At 38.7% G+C, this 15,468-nt stretch overlaps 1 protein-coding gene across 1 annotated transcript in view; it reads left to right on the forward strand.

The window, feature by feature from the left end:
- Positions 1-15,468, forward strand: part of LOC145679657 (protein EFR3 homolog B-like) — a 92,309-nt gene that overhangs the window by 49,035 nt on the left and 27,806 nt on the right. The window contains exons 8-9 of the mRNA XM_081750233.1: positions 9,122-9,268; positions 12,539-12,617. Coding sequence (XP_081606359.1) covers positions 9,122-9,268; positions 12,539-12,617 — 226 coding nt within the window. The remainder of the gene's footprint in view (positions 1-9,121; positions 9,269-12,538; positions 12,618-15,468) is intronic.

Genomic DNA, 15,468 nt, shown 5'->3' on the forward strand with positions numbered 1-15,468 from the left:
ATCTTCAGAAAAATGTCCCTTGCAACTTCTGATTTGAAATACACATTATTGTCGTGGTCCTGGAAATGTTCTAGCTGGAACTGGCTGCTGTGCATCTTCCTTTCTATGACTCTGGATATGTATCCTTCAGTATATAATCAAGATTCTCACAATGGTCACGGGGGAGACCTTCCTAAAGACGACCGCTTCCGGTTGAGTTACTTCTCCCTCACATGGTCGTCTTGTTGGTGTCTTCCTTACTCTCGTCATGGCTTTGAAAAGGACCGCACTTCTGGTTTCGAGTTGTAACACAGAGTTTGGCAGGGATAGGTTTCCTCTAATTTAGTGTGCAGTGCCTCTCTAATGCTATCCCAAAGAGATAATATTGCGTTACCGTCAGCCGACTGTCGCCAAACGCTGTACAACCCATATGGCCAGCGCGAAGCTTGACTCACAATAGGGGGTCCAGTTGACGGAAAACAATGCTTATTTCTTCAGGAAGCGGTGTGTGTAGATGTGTTGTAGAACTTAATCTTTATTAAACACGAAAATTCTTTTCTAACGATACTCTTTTTTAAAACAAAGAGCAGATTCTTTACTGGTGACTACATCTTCGTTAACATCGCAACGTCTCTCGGTGTGTCACGGCGTCTGTGAAGAAAACGTGAAATATACCATGAAGAAATACATCGCTTCGCGCGTTATTCCGGACACACACAAAAAAACATGAAGCTGCCGGTTCATAACACTTCCGACTTCCCTCCGAAGCACTGGATATCCATTATTGTCAAGGCTTACCTCCTGCCTACTTTGGACCCTCATTGAAAACAGGGTATATCTGAAAACTCTATTGAGAGCATATCTGAGAATTACACCCTGTAGAGAATGCCCTGTACACCTATTGATAATTGACGAAATATGCACTTTTTGATTGTGTATGCGTGGCTTCCTTTACGCTGACAAGAACCACGATCTACAGTTTCTGGAATTCGAAATAGGGCCGGTTAGCTTTCCCGCGATTTTGGACAGCCTTAGCTCTGAAACTATGCACTTTTTTTTTGGCCATAGGTGCATATGAACTTTTCTCTTATTTTGATGTAAGTAATCACCTCTTACAGTTTGCCGGTGTAGTTCATTAACATCCTATATATATATATATATATATATATATATATATATATATATATATATATATATATATATATATATATATATACAGTGCGTTCCACGAATAACACTAAGGTCCACCTCCTGAAGAAACGAAGGCAGATAGAAACATGAAACCTTTTGGAACCTTCAAGGAACTTAAAAGGCAACATTATGCTGAGAAGGAGAATCTCCTACAAAGGGGGCTAAAGGGGGTTACTGGGGGTAACTCAAAAATTTTAAATAGCAACCCCCATCGTGTGGTAACTCGTTTGAAAGGTAATCACGAGTAAAGACCACTTGTGAAAATTGTAAGTCGCTAGCATGTCCGTAGCCAACATGGCGGCCATCCGTAAAGGATGGTCGAAGTGCGTTCAACGAATAACACTAAATCTCGTCTCCAGAAGAAACGAAGGCAGATAGAAACATGAAACCTTTTGGAACCTTCAAGAAACTTAAAAGGCAAAATTATGCTGAGAAGGAGAATCCCGCACAAGGGGGGCTAAAGGGGGTTACTGGGGGTAACTCAAAAAATTTAAATAGCAACCCTCATCGTGTGGTACCTCGTTTGAAAGATATCACGTGTATTGACCTGTTCTGGAAAGTGCATGTTGATTGCATGTCCGTAGCCAACATGGCTGTCATCCGTAAACTATGATCGAAGAAACATTGCAAACCTGTAAGCAGAGAGTAACATAGTATGATTTGGAACATACCTCATTAATGCAGGAGATGCTCGAAGTGTGCACCGGCCACTTCCTGGCAATAATGTAAACATTGGACGAACTCCTCTCGAACACGGGTAAAAGTCATTACCGGTATAGAATGACGGGCATCAACTATGCGTTGGCGCAACTCCGCAATGCTGTTCGGCTGCGTGCGGAACACTATAGTCTTCAAATAGCCCCAGAGAAAAAAGTCGGGTGGAGCAAGGTCTGGCGAACGGGCTGGCCATTCAATGGTGCCGCGACGACCAATCTATCGTCGCGGAAACTCACTATCTAAATAGTCACGTACAAGGCGGTGAAAATGGGCAGGACAGCCGTCATGCTGAAAAACGGGCGGAATCTCTCCAAATTCTTGCAGATTCTCTTCCATTGCCTCGACAATCAACGGTGCAATAAAGTCTTGCAGCAGCGCCAGGTACTTCTCACCCGTTAATATTCCATCGATGAAGAGGGGCCCGATTATGTGATTACCTAAGATACCCGCCCAGACATTCAGCGACTCTGGGTGTTGAGTGTTGCCTTCACGAAATACATGAGGGTTTGTGTCACACCAATATCGGCAGTTATGCCTGTTGACCTTGCCATTCAAGTAGAACGTACTCTCATCGCTGAAACACACGTTTGTCAGCACAATGGTCCCACGTGCCAATGCCTCACACATCTGTTCACAAAACTCGATACGCATATCGGGATCATGTTCACTTAACTCCTGGACCATATATAGTTTGTATGGATGGAAGGTATGTTTTTTTAAGATTCTGTATGTCGTTGTGCGTGACACACCACACGTTTGAGCCACGGTTGTTATGGACTGTCTAGGGTGCACATTCAGCTCCGCCAACACTTGTATCTGTGTTTCTTCCGTAGCAACACTAGGGTTTCGAGGCTTTGGGGCATTGGTCACACTGCCTGTCGTAAAGAATTTGATTAATAAATGGCGTACAGGAGAAACACTAATTGGGTTGCGCACATTTTATTCATTGAACAACCGTGCTGTTGCACTGTACGAACGATTCGTAGCACCAAAGAGTAACACAATTTCAATTCTCTGTTCAAGAGACCACATTATGTATGCAATGTATGATGGTCAAACGCACCAGCACAAACACACGTCTACGTCCTTCAGACCTACTGTTCCGGGTTGTAATGTAGCGCACTGTTGGTCGGAAAAGCACATTTGATAGTGGTGCACGAGTAAACAGATTAGCTTTGCTAAAGTACGTGTGTCCAACACCAAAGCGCCACCACGGGCAACTCGTCGTCATGAACTACATCTCCTCGTCCGTAAGAGTAGCAGTTCGACAGTAGCGCAATGGTAAAGTGTTGGTTCAGTACACGTGCGGTCCGGGGTTCGAGCCTCGGAGAGTTCAGATTTTTCAATAATAGTATGGTACTCTCTTTTCTATCGGTTTCAGTTCAATTTGCATGTTTTGTATTTGCAATACTGTTATAGTGTTAGTTGTGTGGTATGTGTATAGTGCATTCGTTCCGAACTAGACCTACGTTAGACTTTAGAGTTTGTTGTGGACACGGTCTGGTCTCTATACGCGATTACTTTTCCAGCGAGGTACCACACGATGGGGGTTGCTATTCAAAATTTTTGAGTTACCCCCAGTAACCCCCTTTAGCCCTCTTGTGGAGGATTCTCCTTCTCAGCATAATGTTGCCTTTTAAGTTCCTTGAAGGTTTCAAAAGGTTTCATGTTTCTATCTGCCTTCGTTTCTTCTGGAGACGAGCTTTAGTGTTATTCGTTGAACGCACTTCGACCATCCTTTACGGATGGCCGCCATGTTAGTTACGGACATGCTAGCGACTAGCAATTTTCACAAGTAGTCTTTACTCGTGATTACCTTTCAAACGAGGTACCACACGATGGGGGTTGCTATTTAAAATTTTTGAGTTACCCCCAGTAACCCCCTTTAGCCCCGCTTGTGGGGGATTTTTCTTCTCGGCATAATGTTGCCTTTTAAGTTCCTTGAAGGTTCCAAAAGGTTTCATGTTTCTATCTGCCTTCGTTTCTTCTGGAGATGAGCTTTAGTGTTATTCGTTGAACGCACTTCGACCGTCCTTTACGGATGACCGCCATGTTGGCTACGGACATGCTAGCGACTTACAATTTTCACAAGTGGTCTTTACTCGTGATTACCTTTTAAATGAGGTACCACACGATGGGGGTTGCTATTTAAAATTTTTGAGTTACTCCCAGTAACCCCCTTTAGCCCCGCTTGTGGGGGATTCTCCTTCTCAGCATAATGTTGCCTTTTAAGTTTCTTGAAGGTTCCAAAAGGTTTCATGTTTCTATCTGCCTTCGTTTCTTCAGGAGGTGGACCTTAGTGTTATTCGTGGAACGCACTGTATATATATATATATATATATATATATATATATATATATATATATATATATATATATATATATATATATATATATATATATATATATATATATATATATAATCAAACTTACCAATCGATTCGAATTCATACTTTTCGGGGTCGCTGAGATGAACAATGACATTTCCGATGCCGTGGCCCGCAACATGGGGAGGAGAGGGGGTATATAAAAATAATCGAAAATGACCAATATCAAGGAGCGCTTTAGTAATAGTAAAAATTGACTAACGATTCATTACTATATTTTTCTTAATTTAACCCAGCGAAGCGGGTAATTGATGCTAGTAGGTAAATGAAAAACACAAGTACCATACACCTTGAAACAGAATGTATGCTCAAATGGCTAAAATTAAAGGAAAGGGTATACGCACGCACTATTTAGTTTGTTTCAAGCACACTAGTAACATCTAACAAGTATTGTATAAACTACTTAAAAACAAGTAACTTCCTTTTCGATCAGTAATGGCAGTACAGAAAACATATCAATCTCATCAGAATTACAGTTGATTTAAACGAAAAAAAAACTGGGCAAAAGAATCGCTGGCCCTTTGAGAGCTTCAGTTTATAATAGTGATGGGCACAAAACCGTTTTTTTGGTTTCTGGTTTTAAGGAAAACCGAAAGCCCGTTTTTCTCTCAAACCTCTTTTCACGGAAACCGGTTATCGCTTTTCTCCAAAACCGATTCGCTTTGTCACCTAATCCGGTTTCGGTTTTCTTCCAAACCGGTTCCGGTCTTCTCCAAAACCGGATCATTTTTAGCCGAAACTGGTTTTGCTTTTCTCCAAAGCCGGTTCAGTTTTTCATCGAAACCGGTTCCAGTCTTTCCAAAACTGGTTCTATTTCTGATGAGAATAATGTTTCGTTCTCCAGAAACCGATTCGGTGTTCGGTGAAAATTGAACCGGTTTTGGAGAAAACCGAAATGTCGGTTTTCGGATTTTTGGAACCTGTTAAAAAACGGTTTTGCCCATCCCATTTTATAAATGAGAGCTGGATACCAGATCTTGTTGAATGCCTTTCCTAAGTCAAACAGGACCAAGCAAGATGGATGTCCTGTATTAAAATGTTTGTAGATTGAATTGATAAGGCGAAATATTTAGTCATTCATGCTGAAGAATAGCCTAAAACCAGCTTGTTCAGGAGGAAGACTGTTGTGAAGTGTCAGATAGGAATGAAGACATTTGACGGTGATACACTCCAGAGTTTTGCAAAATGTTGATGTTAATTGAATAGTCGGTAAGAGCTTACAATATGAGCGGGTTTACCTGGTTTCAGAAATATGAGGGTTTTACGTATCTTTCAGTCGACAGGGATATAGCCGATACGTAGAATAATTGTGTATATGTGAGAGAAAACAAATGTAAGACAGAGTAAGGGCTTTCTTAAACGTGCGTAGGTGTAACAGAGTCCATGTCAAGAGCTATTAGAAACGGCAAAAGTGATGTCAGAAATCAAGATGGCGCAGTAAGAAAATTGTTCTAGAGAATAGTGTGTTGAATATTAGGTTATAAATGCGGAGAGTCTAAATTTAGTGTGTTGACAGGATGAGGACGATGAATCAAATCAAGTGTGAGTGTTTTAAATATGTCTTAATGATAGTGTAGTAACGTATTAGCCTTGTCAGTATCGGTATGAAGAGGCGTATGATTGTCGATAAGAGGGTCAGTTGCTCTAGTATTTTGACCAGTGAGTTGCCGAAAACGCTTCCAATACTGTGTTGGATGAGAAATACAACCGAGATGGTTGCAAGTTCTGATCCAACACCGTAGCTTGTAAGCTTTGAGATAGTTGTGAACGGTATGTTGAAGTTGTCGGTGATGATACAAGGAGTCTAGGTTGCCAGTAGTAACGAAATCCCTATAAAACTGACGAGAACGATTGATCAGCGGCAGATATTGAAGAGGCTAAGATGGTCGAAAGATTTAGGGAAGTATTAGGCGATAGCGTTTTGAATGACAATAACCAGAGAATCAAGAGAATTGTAGAGTTCTGATTTGGTAGTTGGTGGTGATAGATGAGATGCGAGCTATATGTAGTCCAAATTGCTTTATCATTAGCTGGATTGAAGGCTACAAGTACACTCACAGGCCTCAATAGAAAGTAGAAAATAAATTGAAATGTGAATTAAAAAGTCCTTAAATCTATTCAAGAGGGGGTAAAACAAGATCAAACACCAGCGTTGGGCTCTCAGATGGATCTCAGGATTTCTTCCACGTGCGTTTTGCAGAGATTTACAAGATGTTGAACCTAAAAAATAAAATAAAAAACTGACATATCTGTAGAGACATCAGTTTCCTCCGGAATAGAGTATATGCTTAACTTTGTATGTTTTGTATAGTCGTATAAGTACTTTTAAAATATTATTATATGCATGGGCGGCGATTCGGGGGGCAAAGGGGGCAGTTGCCCCACACTTTTTAGAAATGACCAATTAATGTTATAGTTTCATTTGGAAATGTAAAGTTTTTGTATCTTTTTACTGGTTCATAGAAAAATGATGCCATATAATATTTGCCGTTGCTTGAGTACGTATTGGTTGTCTTCCCGTGGAGTTAAGAAAGCTACAAGAATTGGGTTTTAATTGCCACGCAAAACTGCCCAGAAATTAACCGATTGGAGTGCAACAATTCCAGCGTACTTTCATTTCTTCTTACAAGGGTTCGATATATTAGGCAGCCGCTTTAAAACTAATTTAGAGAACATTTCACAAGTTATTCTTTAATTGCACGAAAATCGACAGTTGCTAAAATGTTTTCCTTCTAGTAATAAAGAATATTGATTAAAAAGAGAGTAATAAGAAACAACTTCTACTTTTTTCACTGTTTTGCAGTGTAATATGCGAGTGAGTGGTGTGGTTAGGGGTGTACGAGTGTATATACAATTAAATTTAGTGAACTCAACATAGCTCTAGGTTTTAGGATCATTTTGTTTAACTGGAGTGTGGAGTGCTTCTAAATATTGTGTTTTAATGTGTACCAAGAAAGTGAAAACTGTATCTAATGGCAACGAACATTTTTCGGGAAGATGCAAAAGTAAATATTTTTTCAAATGTCATAGCATATGCTTGTAGTATTTACTGTCTTTCTAAGAATAATAACATACATCTAATGGCATGTGTGGAATTAAAAATATAAGTTGTTCATTAACCTCCAGTTTCAATATAACTTTTGCAAACAAAAAAGCCTCATTATTCATTCCTATGATTAATAGTATCCTTTCTGTTTATTTGTTTTGCAAATTTGTTATTAAATAATCTGATTACACAATTTTTCAGACAGAAATTTAAGATGTTCATGAGCAAGGAATCAAATCTCCTCTTACATATTCGTTGTTCAAGAGTACAAACGACTGTGCAGAACAAATAAATTGAATTAACCATGCTTGTACTTCTGCTTGATGATACATCATTGTGCTGCAACAATCCGAGTGCTGGAGATTGTATGCATTCTAGTAGTTTAAAACATTATTGTTGCGGTATATATTCTATTCACGTCGACGTGTATTGATGTAATTTGGGAATTCATTGTGTTATAATATCACAACAATAACATTTAAATTGGAGTTCAAACGTTGGAATTGTTTGAAGGTGTTGCCCCATTGCGCAGTCGCCATCCCACTTGCGGGAAAATTCCTAAAAGTTCGAAGTGATAAGAAGAACGATTCCTTGGAGAAGTAAAATTTGAACAACGTGATATGTTATGACACTGCATCACACAATATAGAATCTGTGTTACCATATATATATATATATATATATATATATATATATATATATATATATATATATATATATATATATATATATATATATATATATATATATATATATTTATATATTTATATATATATATTTGTGTATACTTTTTTAGCTGCACGAATATTTACTTTTGCAGATGATTATAGAGCTTTATTGTATATAATTATTATCTTCTGAAGCTATTATATTTCAATTATAACGCCATTTTACATTATTTTTATTTTAAAAGTTTATATCTTTAGATGCGTACCAAAATCCTTATTGCCAATTTCCATATTGTGTAATACGCTATGGTGCAAGTCTAGAATAACGGTGCATTACAAGACTAGTACCTACTTGCGTTGCTCTTGTCAATTTACTTAATAAAATATAAAATACAATATACAATATACGTATCATGTCTTGCCCCCCTCCACTTTTAACGTCCAATCGCCACTACTGATTATATGGCATAATATTCTTTTTGATATTTTGACGCATTATTTTCGTAAAAATGTGTTCATGTAATTTTGTTTATAAAATCACTTAAAATATGGGTATGCGCTGAAACTGATTTTATTTCAACTACTTACCCTTTGAAGTTAAAATGTAGGAACAAGGGCGCCCATGTTGTGGTTTCCAAGGGGGGCAAGTATAAGAGACGTTTCAAAAACAGTTTCAAATTTTGCTGTAACTAATGTAAAAATTCTATTGGATTTTCGATATTCTGAAGTACAATTTCCTCTAGGGGCGAGCGCCCCACCTTGCCCCCCCCTGATGGGCGCCCTTGTGTAGGAATAAGATAACTTTAATCTATGGACTATAGAGATTTAACAGAAATATAATCGTATTTAAGGTTGAGCTTTTCGCGCCACTAAATACGCTTGACGTTCTGTAATATGATTGCTGAAGAATTAATTGTGGTAGAAAACGCATATCGGTAGGTCTCTAGAACACCAAATTTCCTTTCATTCACTAGTGCGGAAGTTTTGAGTTTGACAACTCCACGCCTCGATTTTCCATTATTCTCTGATTGAAGAACCCCGAGTGACTTATTTCTTTTGAGCGCGAGAAGCTCGAGATTGAAGAACTGTGCGAACTTGTTTTGTTTTTGCTCTAAAAGATCATTTATTTTTCAGATCCTGGAATCCAGCGCCTTCATGTCCATCAATGATGTATCGAGATTGCGATCTGGGTCTCTTGAACGATGCTTGTGCATGTTTCGTTAACTACTTCGCAGCCGCCTCCAATGCACATGTACAAGTCGCTACTGAAGCTGTCATAAAGTATGTATGACAGTATTTTCTATTAGACCATTCATGTAGTTTAGATATTTGAGTGCTCGACAAATATAACTTCATAAATTGAATAACAACATCAGCTTTAATTTCTTGGGGGTAGCAAACGGAAGGGTAAAGAAAATTTGGAGACAACTTTCAATTTTCTTCTTCTTCTTCTTCTTTTTTACTTGACCACATTACAATACGTCTGGAGGTCAGTCAGGGAAGCAGCGGTAGCTATCAGGAGGAGGCTCGCTCCCTACCCCCGTCAGTCCTTGTCACTGCATAAATTGAGTACCCAGATTTCAGACCTATAACAGATGATCTGGTAACAATATTAGTTTGTTTTGTTTAGCAACATTCACTAAAATAAATAAATAAATAAATAAATGGTTGGTTAGAGTTTAGAGTCCATTTCATTAGTGAGGCTATATGAAACACAGGCCTAGAGTTTATCCGAAACGTGGGATCTGAAACGCCGGGAATCGAAAGCTCGTCTCTCGCGCCAAAGGCGGGAACGCTTACTTTATAGCCACAAGAAGGTTCATGAATTAATAATGGATACCTTTTGTTGGTAATATGTATGGCTAATGACGAAAAATGAAATGACATATTTTAGCTTAACGTTCCACTATTATGACCTTTATGCTGTGGGAGACGATGACTAAGCAAGTAAATGATGATGGTATAAATGATGAAATGAAAAAGTGGGAGGAAACGGGAACACCTCGAGAAAATCGACGGACTCGATGTTGTTCACCACAAACTTACTTGGCTGGGGAACAGGGGGCGCGGTGGCTCAGTGGTAGAGCGTTCACCTCCGGTGCTTGGAGTCCCTGGTTCGATCCCAGATCGCGCCCAGTGGTAGACAAATACCGTGCTCGTGGGTTTTCTCGGGGTTCTCCCGTTTCCTTCCACTTTCTTCATTCCACCGTTTCACTCATATCTCATCGTCACCGTCTCCTTTAGCCAAACCGGCATAACTGTGGGACGTAAAACTGAAAGATTTCATTTGGCTGAGGAACGAACTAGTGACCCCACGCACTGAAGGTAAGCGCAGTACCACTGAGCCACCTGGGCCCCCGGCTAATGATGACGTTTGATATAATGAAGCCATAAGCTAGGTTGTCATGTTGCAAGAATGTTGTAACTATCATTAAAAAATCTTGCAGCCCTATAATATTTCTCCATGTAAACATAATCTTGAAGGCGATATGCAACATTTTTTTTGTGCACCATGTGCAACTTTCTGCGTCGTCTTCCTTGCTACCTGCTATCGTCCTCCCACTGACATAAAGGAAAAAACAGTTTCACCGCTTCCAAAAGGACGGATTCTTTTGGATGCGCGCCAAAATAGTGGGGAGGTTCACTGTTTGTTCACTAGAGTGCAGTGTTGCATAGGAAAGCATCTTTCTTGCTTTCAGGAAGTTGTACTGTGTAAACAGTAAATAGAAAGATGGAGTTGCAAGATTTTTTTAATGACAGCTACAAGATTCTCGCAGCATGGCAACCTAGCTATAGAAATAAGGGACATGGCTTTTCCTATTTTCCCATGCCCTAATCCCTAACACTGTCCGAAAATGCCACTAATACTCGAAGTTTTAGGCAACGGCCGCATTTTATTCGTCCCCAAAATTTGCTGCTTGCTATGAACCTGATATTCTGTAAATTGTTTATCTCCTCTTCTTGTTAAAATTAATGTGCGTATGAACAATGCTTTAGACCAATGATGGTAAAGTTTTTTAGGAAGTGGCCAAAGAAAAAAGAGAAAAGTTTTAATTAGGTGGGCCAATATGATTTATTAAAAATTACAACAGTATTTCACTCTCAAATGTTAAAATCTGCATATTGCGCATAAATAAATAAATTGATCTGTGGTCAGTAACCTAAACATAAATGGAAGGTAAGAAGAAGAAGAAGAAAATAACTCAGGATAGTTTTTTCCCCTTAATTATTGCTATTTTCATTCGTCAGATTAGGAATCATATCGCAGGCCATAATCTTTCAGAGGGCCACGTCTGTCCAGCGGGCCGTAGCTTGCCCATCACTAGATGAGGCAGTGATGGCGGATCAAAGTCAGAATAGACAGTTAGCTCTCGTTTCCATACAATTAGGGCAATATCTATTAACATTTTTTATTTTTATTTATTTATTTATTATTATTATTATTATTATTATTATTATTATTATTATTATTATTTACATAAAAAGACACAAACTGAACGCAGCGAGCAGTACCACTCACCTGTATACCTCTAAAGGCTGATTCACACACAGGATGCCGTGCCCACGCCGTTCCTCTGCCATGATCCGTTACCATTCACACATATTATGCCGTGCTGCTGCTGCTTTTTACACCATCTCCTAAGATGGATTGCAATGAGGAAAACTTCATGTCGCTTCGTGTGCTCCGAAGAAAGCCGAAGGATCGTGGCCGACTAGCCACGACCGGGCTGGCTTCTCTTCAAGGTAGCCTATCGGGGCACAGCATGAAAATGGCACAGTATGTGTTAATTAATCTTAAGTACCACATTCAGATTGTAAAAGTTCATACAAAACACCATCTCTTACAACAAGAGCTTTTGAATTTTATTTAATTGGAATTTAGGATGTTTGTTAATTTGTTCGCTGTATTTTAAGATTCTTTTCCAGCACTGAGGCAATATGAGAAGTGGATCTTCAGGTTAAAGTGAAATCCCAACTATAATTTAATGCTGTTCCATGAGGAATCAAACCTGGTACCACACGCCTGACGTTTTGCTATAATGTAAGCCTTACTTTTTCTATAATGTACAGTAATTCTTCCTATATATTTTCGAGATGGTCATATTCCGAGAATAGAGGCCTCATCTCGGCGAAATGAAAATACCGCTAATTTTACAGTAATTATGTGATATCTTCAAATAGATAAAAGATAATTGAAATATGGAACAAGAGCGCCCTAGACAATATTATTTTGCGTGAGGTACCGTTATCACAAGTCACCTAGTGGCTTTCCGTTTTCAGCTGTTTAGAAACGCGAAAATAAATGCCGATTTTCAAAATGGCTCGAAATCGAAGGCAGATAAGTGAGTCGTGATAAGGGTTTCTCATGTAAAATAATATTGTCTAGGGCGCTCTTGTTCCACATTTCGATTATCTTTTATCTATTTGAAGATATCACATAATTACGGTAAAATTAGCGGTATTTTAATTTCGCCGGGATGAAGACTCTTAAGGCGTTCCATGTTTTTATGCCTTGTCTAATTCATTGAACAGAATAATAATACTTTTCAGTTGTATGGACTATTACTATATGTGGAGCTCAGAGGACTTTCCTGTGTTTCTATTCAAGCAAATAATGAGAGCGGTTAAGGTAAATATCGTTGTAGTTTTCTCGTTAAACGCATATTTTAGGATATTCGTAGTAAAATAAAGTAAAATTATTTATTTATTTATCAACACAACGTGCAGATGCCCAATTAGAGTGTTGAAATATTACAAATCATTGTTTTCAATAGTTGTTTTAAAGCTTCTTACAGGACTTTGTATTATATATGCATCAATTTTTATTGTGTTTTCGACAAAACATATTCTCTATATTAGTGACTTAAGTATTATGTTGATCCTAGCCAGGCGCTAGAGGTCTGTACGGGCTCTGGCCGTAAATTTTTAAATATACAACCATTTTTCTCAGGCATTTTAGGGCCTAACTTTGCACCGTTCTTTCTGAAGAACTTTTAAAGCAGAACTGCAAAATTAAACTGTTAAGTGCTGTAAATAAAAAATACAATTTTGCGTTAATTATTAATTTTCTGTAATTCGGGCTTATTTCGGGCTCATTTGATTATCACATGAGCTCGGGCCTAAATGCTAAAAATATATTTTGGACTCGGGTCGAGCCTCACATTGTAAATTCACGGGCCGGGCCAGGCCCGGGCTTAAAAATTCCGTGCAGTCCTTTACCAGGCGCACATCCAGAAGTTTCCTTGGGAGGGAACTAAAGTTTGGCAGGTAGGTCGTCAAATACCACAACACACTACCTCTGTGTACTATTGAACCATAAGGGGATGAGTAATTGTTAAGCACTATCACCTATATCCCCCCCCCAAAAAAAAAGAAGTAATAGAACTATATTGTTTTTATAAGGAAAGAAATAACAAAGATGTGTTTAAAGAAAAAAATCTTCACGATTTCTTTGCTCAACAAGTATAGTTTTATTAAGACAATGTAAAAATGTATGTGGAGTTATTAAATTTGGGGAGTCCGGACGCTGTGCACTTTCCCCCTGTGGGTGGACCGCTGGTCCTAGCCTATTTGCAACGGAAGAATCATGGGGGGCGGTGGCTCAGTGGTAGAGCGTTCACCTCCGGTGCTTGGGGTCCCTGGTTCGATCCCAGCTCGCATCGTGTGGACCTTGTGGTGGACAAGCACCGTGCTCGTGGGTTTTCTCGGTGTTCTCCCGTTTCCTCCCACTTTCTTCATTCCACAATTTCATTCATCTCTCATCCTCACCGTCTCCTTTAGCCTAATCGGCATAACCGTGGGACGTAAAGCTTAAAGATTTAATTTCATTTTCATTTTGAAGAAACATGGAAATTTAATTTTGATATAAAGTTTGAGCAATCGAATTCACTTTGAGGTATTTTTTGGTGGAATACCAGATCGGCAACATTTACCTTCTTGAGTTTTATGTCTTACGTTTATTCTTTGTGTATTAACCATGTCGGTCCCGGCGACATTATTATATGACGACATTATTATTGTTTAAAACTTTAAAATCAGACTGGCAACACTGAAAACTATTTACAGGGGATGATCATAGATTGATCATCCCTTGTAAACAGTTTTCAGTGTTGCCAGTCGGATTTTAAAGATGTAAACCAATAATAATGTCATATTTTATATCCCCTGTGGGGGACGCCAGGACCGACATGGTTAAAGGGGGTGGGTGATTAACAAAAGTGAATGAATATAGTAGATAAAGTTGCGCACAAGAGGAGACAAAATTTTCGTGAAAAGATTTGAGAAAAGAGTCTTCAAAAGATAGAGGTTTTAATCGTTCAGTAAAAAAAAAAAAAAAAAAAAAAAAAAAAAAAAAAAAAAAAAAAAGCCTCAGACTCTTGTCTCGTGTACACCCGCGATAGAAAAAGTGGAATGAAAACGAGTGAAGGAACTCTGAGAAAACACACAAATACATTATGTTGTCTATCATAAACTCAAATGATCTGGAGTTCAACCGGGAATACTTAGTGAGCGCTCTGCCACTGAACTACTGTGCTGTAATGTTGACACCATAGATGGCATTGTAAAAATTTATTGATATCCATACACTGACATTGTGTTCAGTGGCATACACATAATTTCAGGATAGAAAACGGAAGAGAGCCAGTGCGACTACCGCTAGTAGTATCGTACTAGATCTAGTACGTTTTATAATACTTTAGTGTTCTAGTACGTTCACCAGCAAATCTAGTACTTTTCTCTTCCTCTTCTTTTCTCATAAATACAATACATTTGGAAGAGAAAAATGAATCTCATGAACATTTGACAATGTACGAAAATTTCTCTGTTCCTGGTAACTTTTTTCTGCCTTTTTTTAAACAGTGGTATTTACAAGAGCGAAAGACGGACATAAGTGTCATCCGGTCGCCTCCTCCTACTAATAAATGACCAAGTAAACAATATTACATATTTGATGATCCATTTAAACAGTAGTCTATTAAGGAATTAAAACTCGATTTCCTCAATAAGCTCACTTTATGATATTTCTTGTTTTCCCGCGCCATCCTCTATATTTCTCATACTTGTGTTGCTTTAGTGGTTTTGCAGGAGTTCTAATACGACAATTAAGCATGGATTCCGCCAGAAGTTTTAGTTTGTGGGTGTAAAGTCAACATTTAAAGCTGGAGATTTTTTCAAGAATGTGGGGGGGACCGCCCCATCCACAGGGGATGGAAGCAGCCGGAGACCTTCTAATAAGATATTAATGTCGTAAAATGTCATAAATAGGGTGAAACGGTAGCACATAAAAATTTTAGTACTTTTTCCCTGGATCTAGTACGGATTTTCTGCATAGGTTAGTAGGATATATTTTTGCTGGGTGGTCACACTGAAGAGAGCTTCAAGCACTCAAGCTCATATTTTAAGACACTCGCGACTTTTGTATACAAACCCTAATAGAATAATGGTTTTATTTGGTGATCGTCCCGTGCAAAATTGCGGAG

This window comes from Thermobia domestica, chromosome 2 (assembly GCF_964235325.1).
Source record: "Thermobia domestica chromosome 2, izTheDome1.hap1.1, whole genome shotgun sequence".
NCBI lineage: Eukaryota > Metazoa > Arthropoda > Insecta > Zygentoma > Lepismatidae > Thermobia > Thermobia domestica.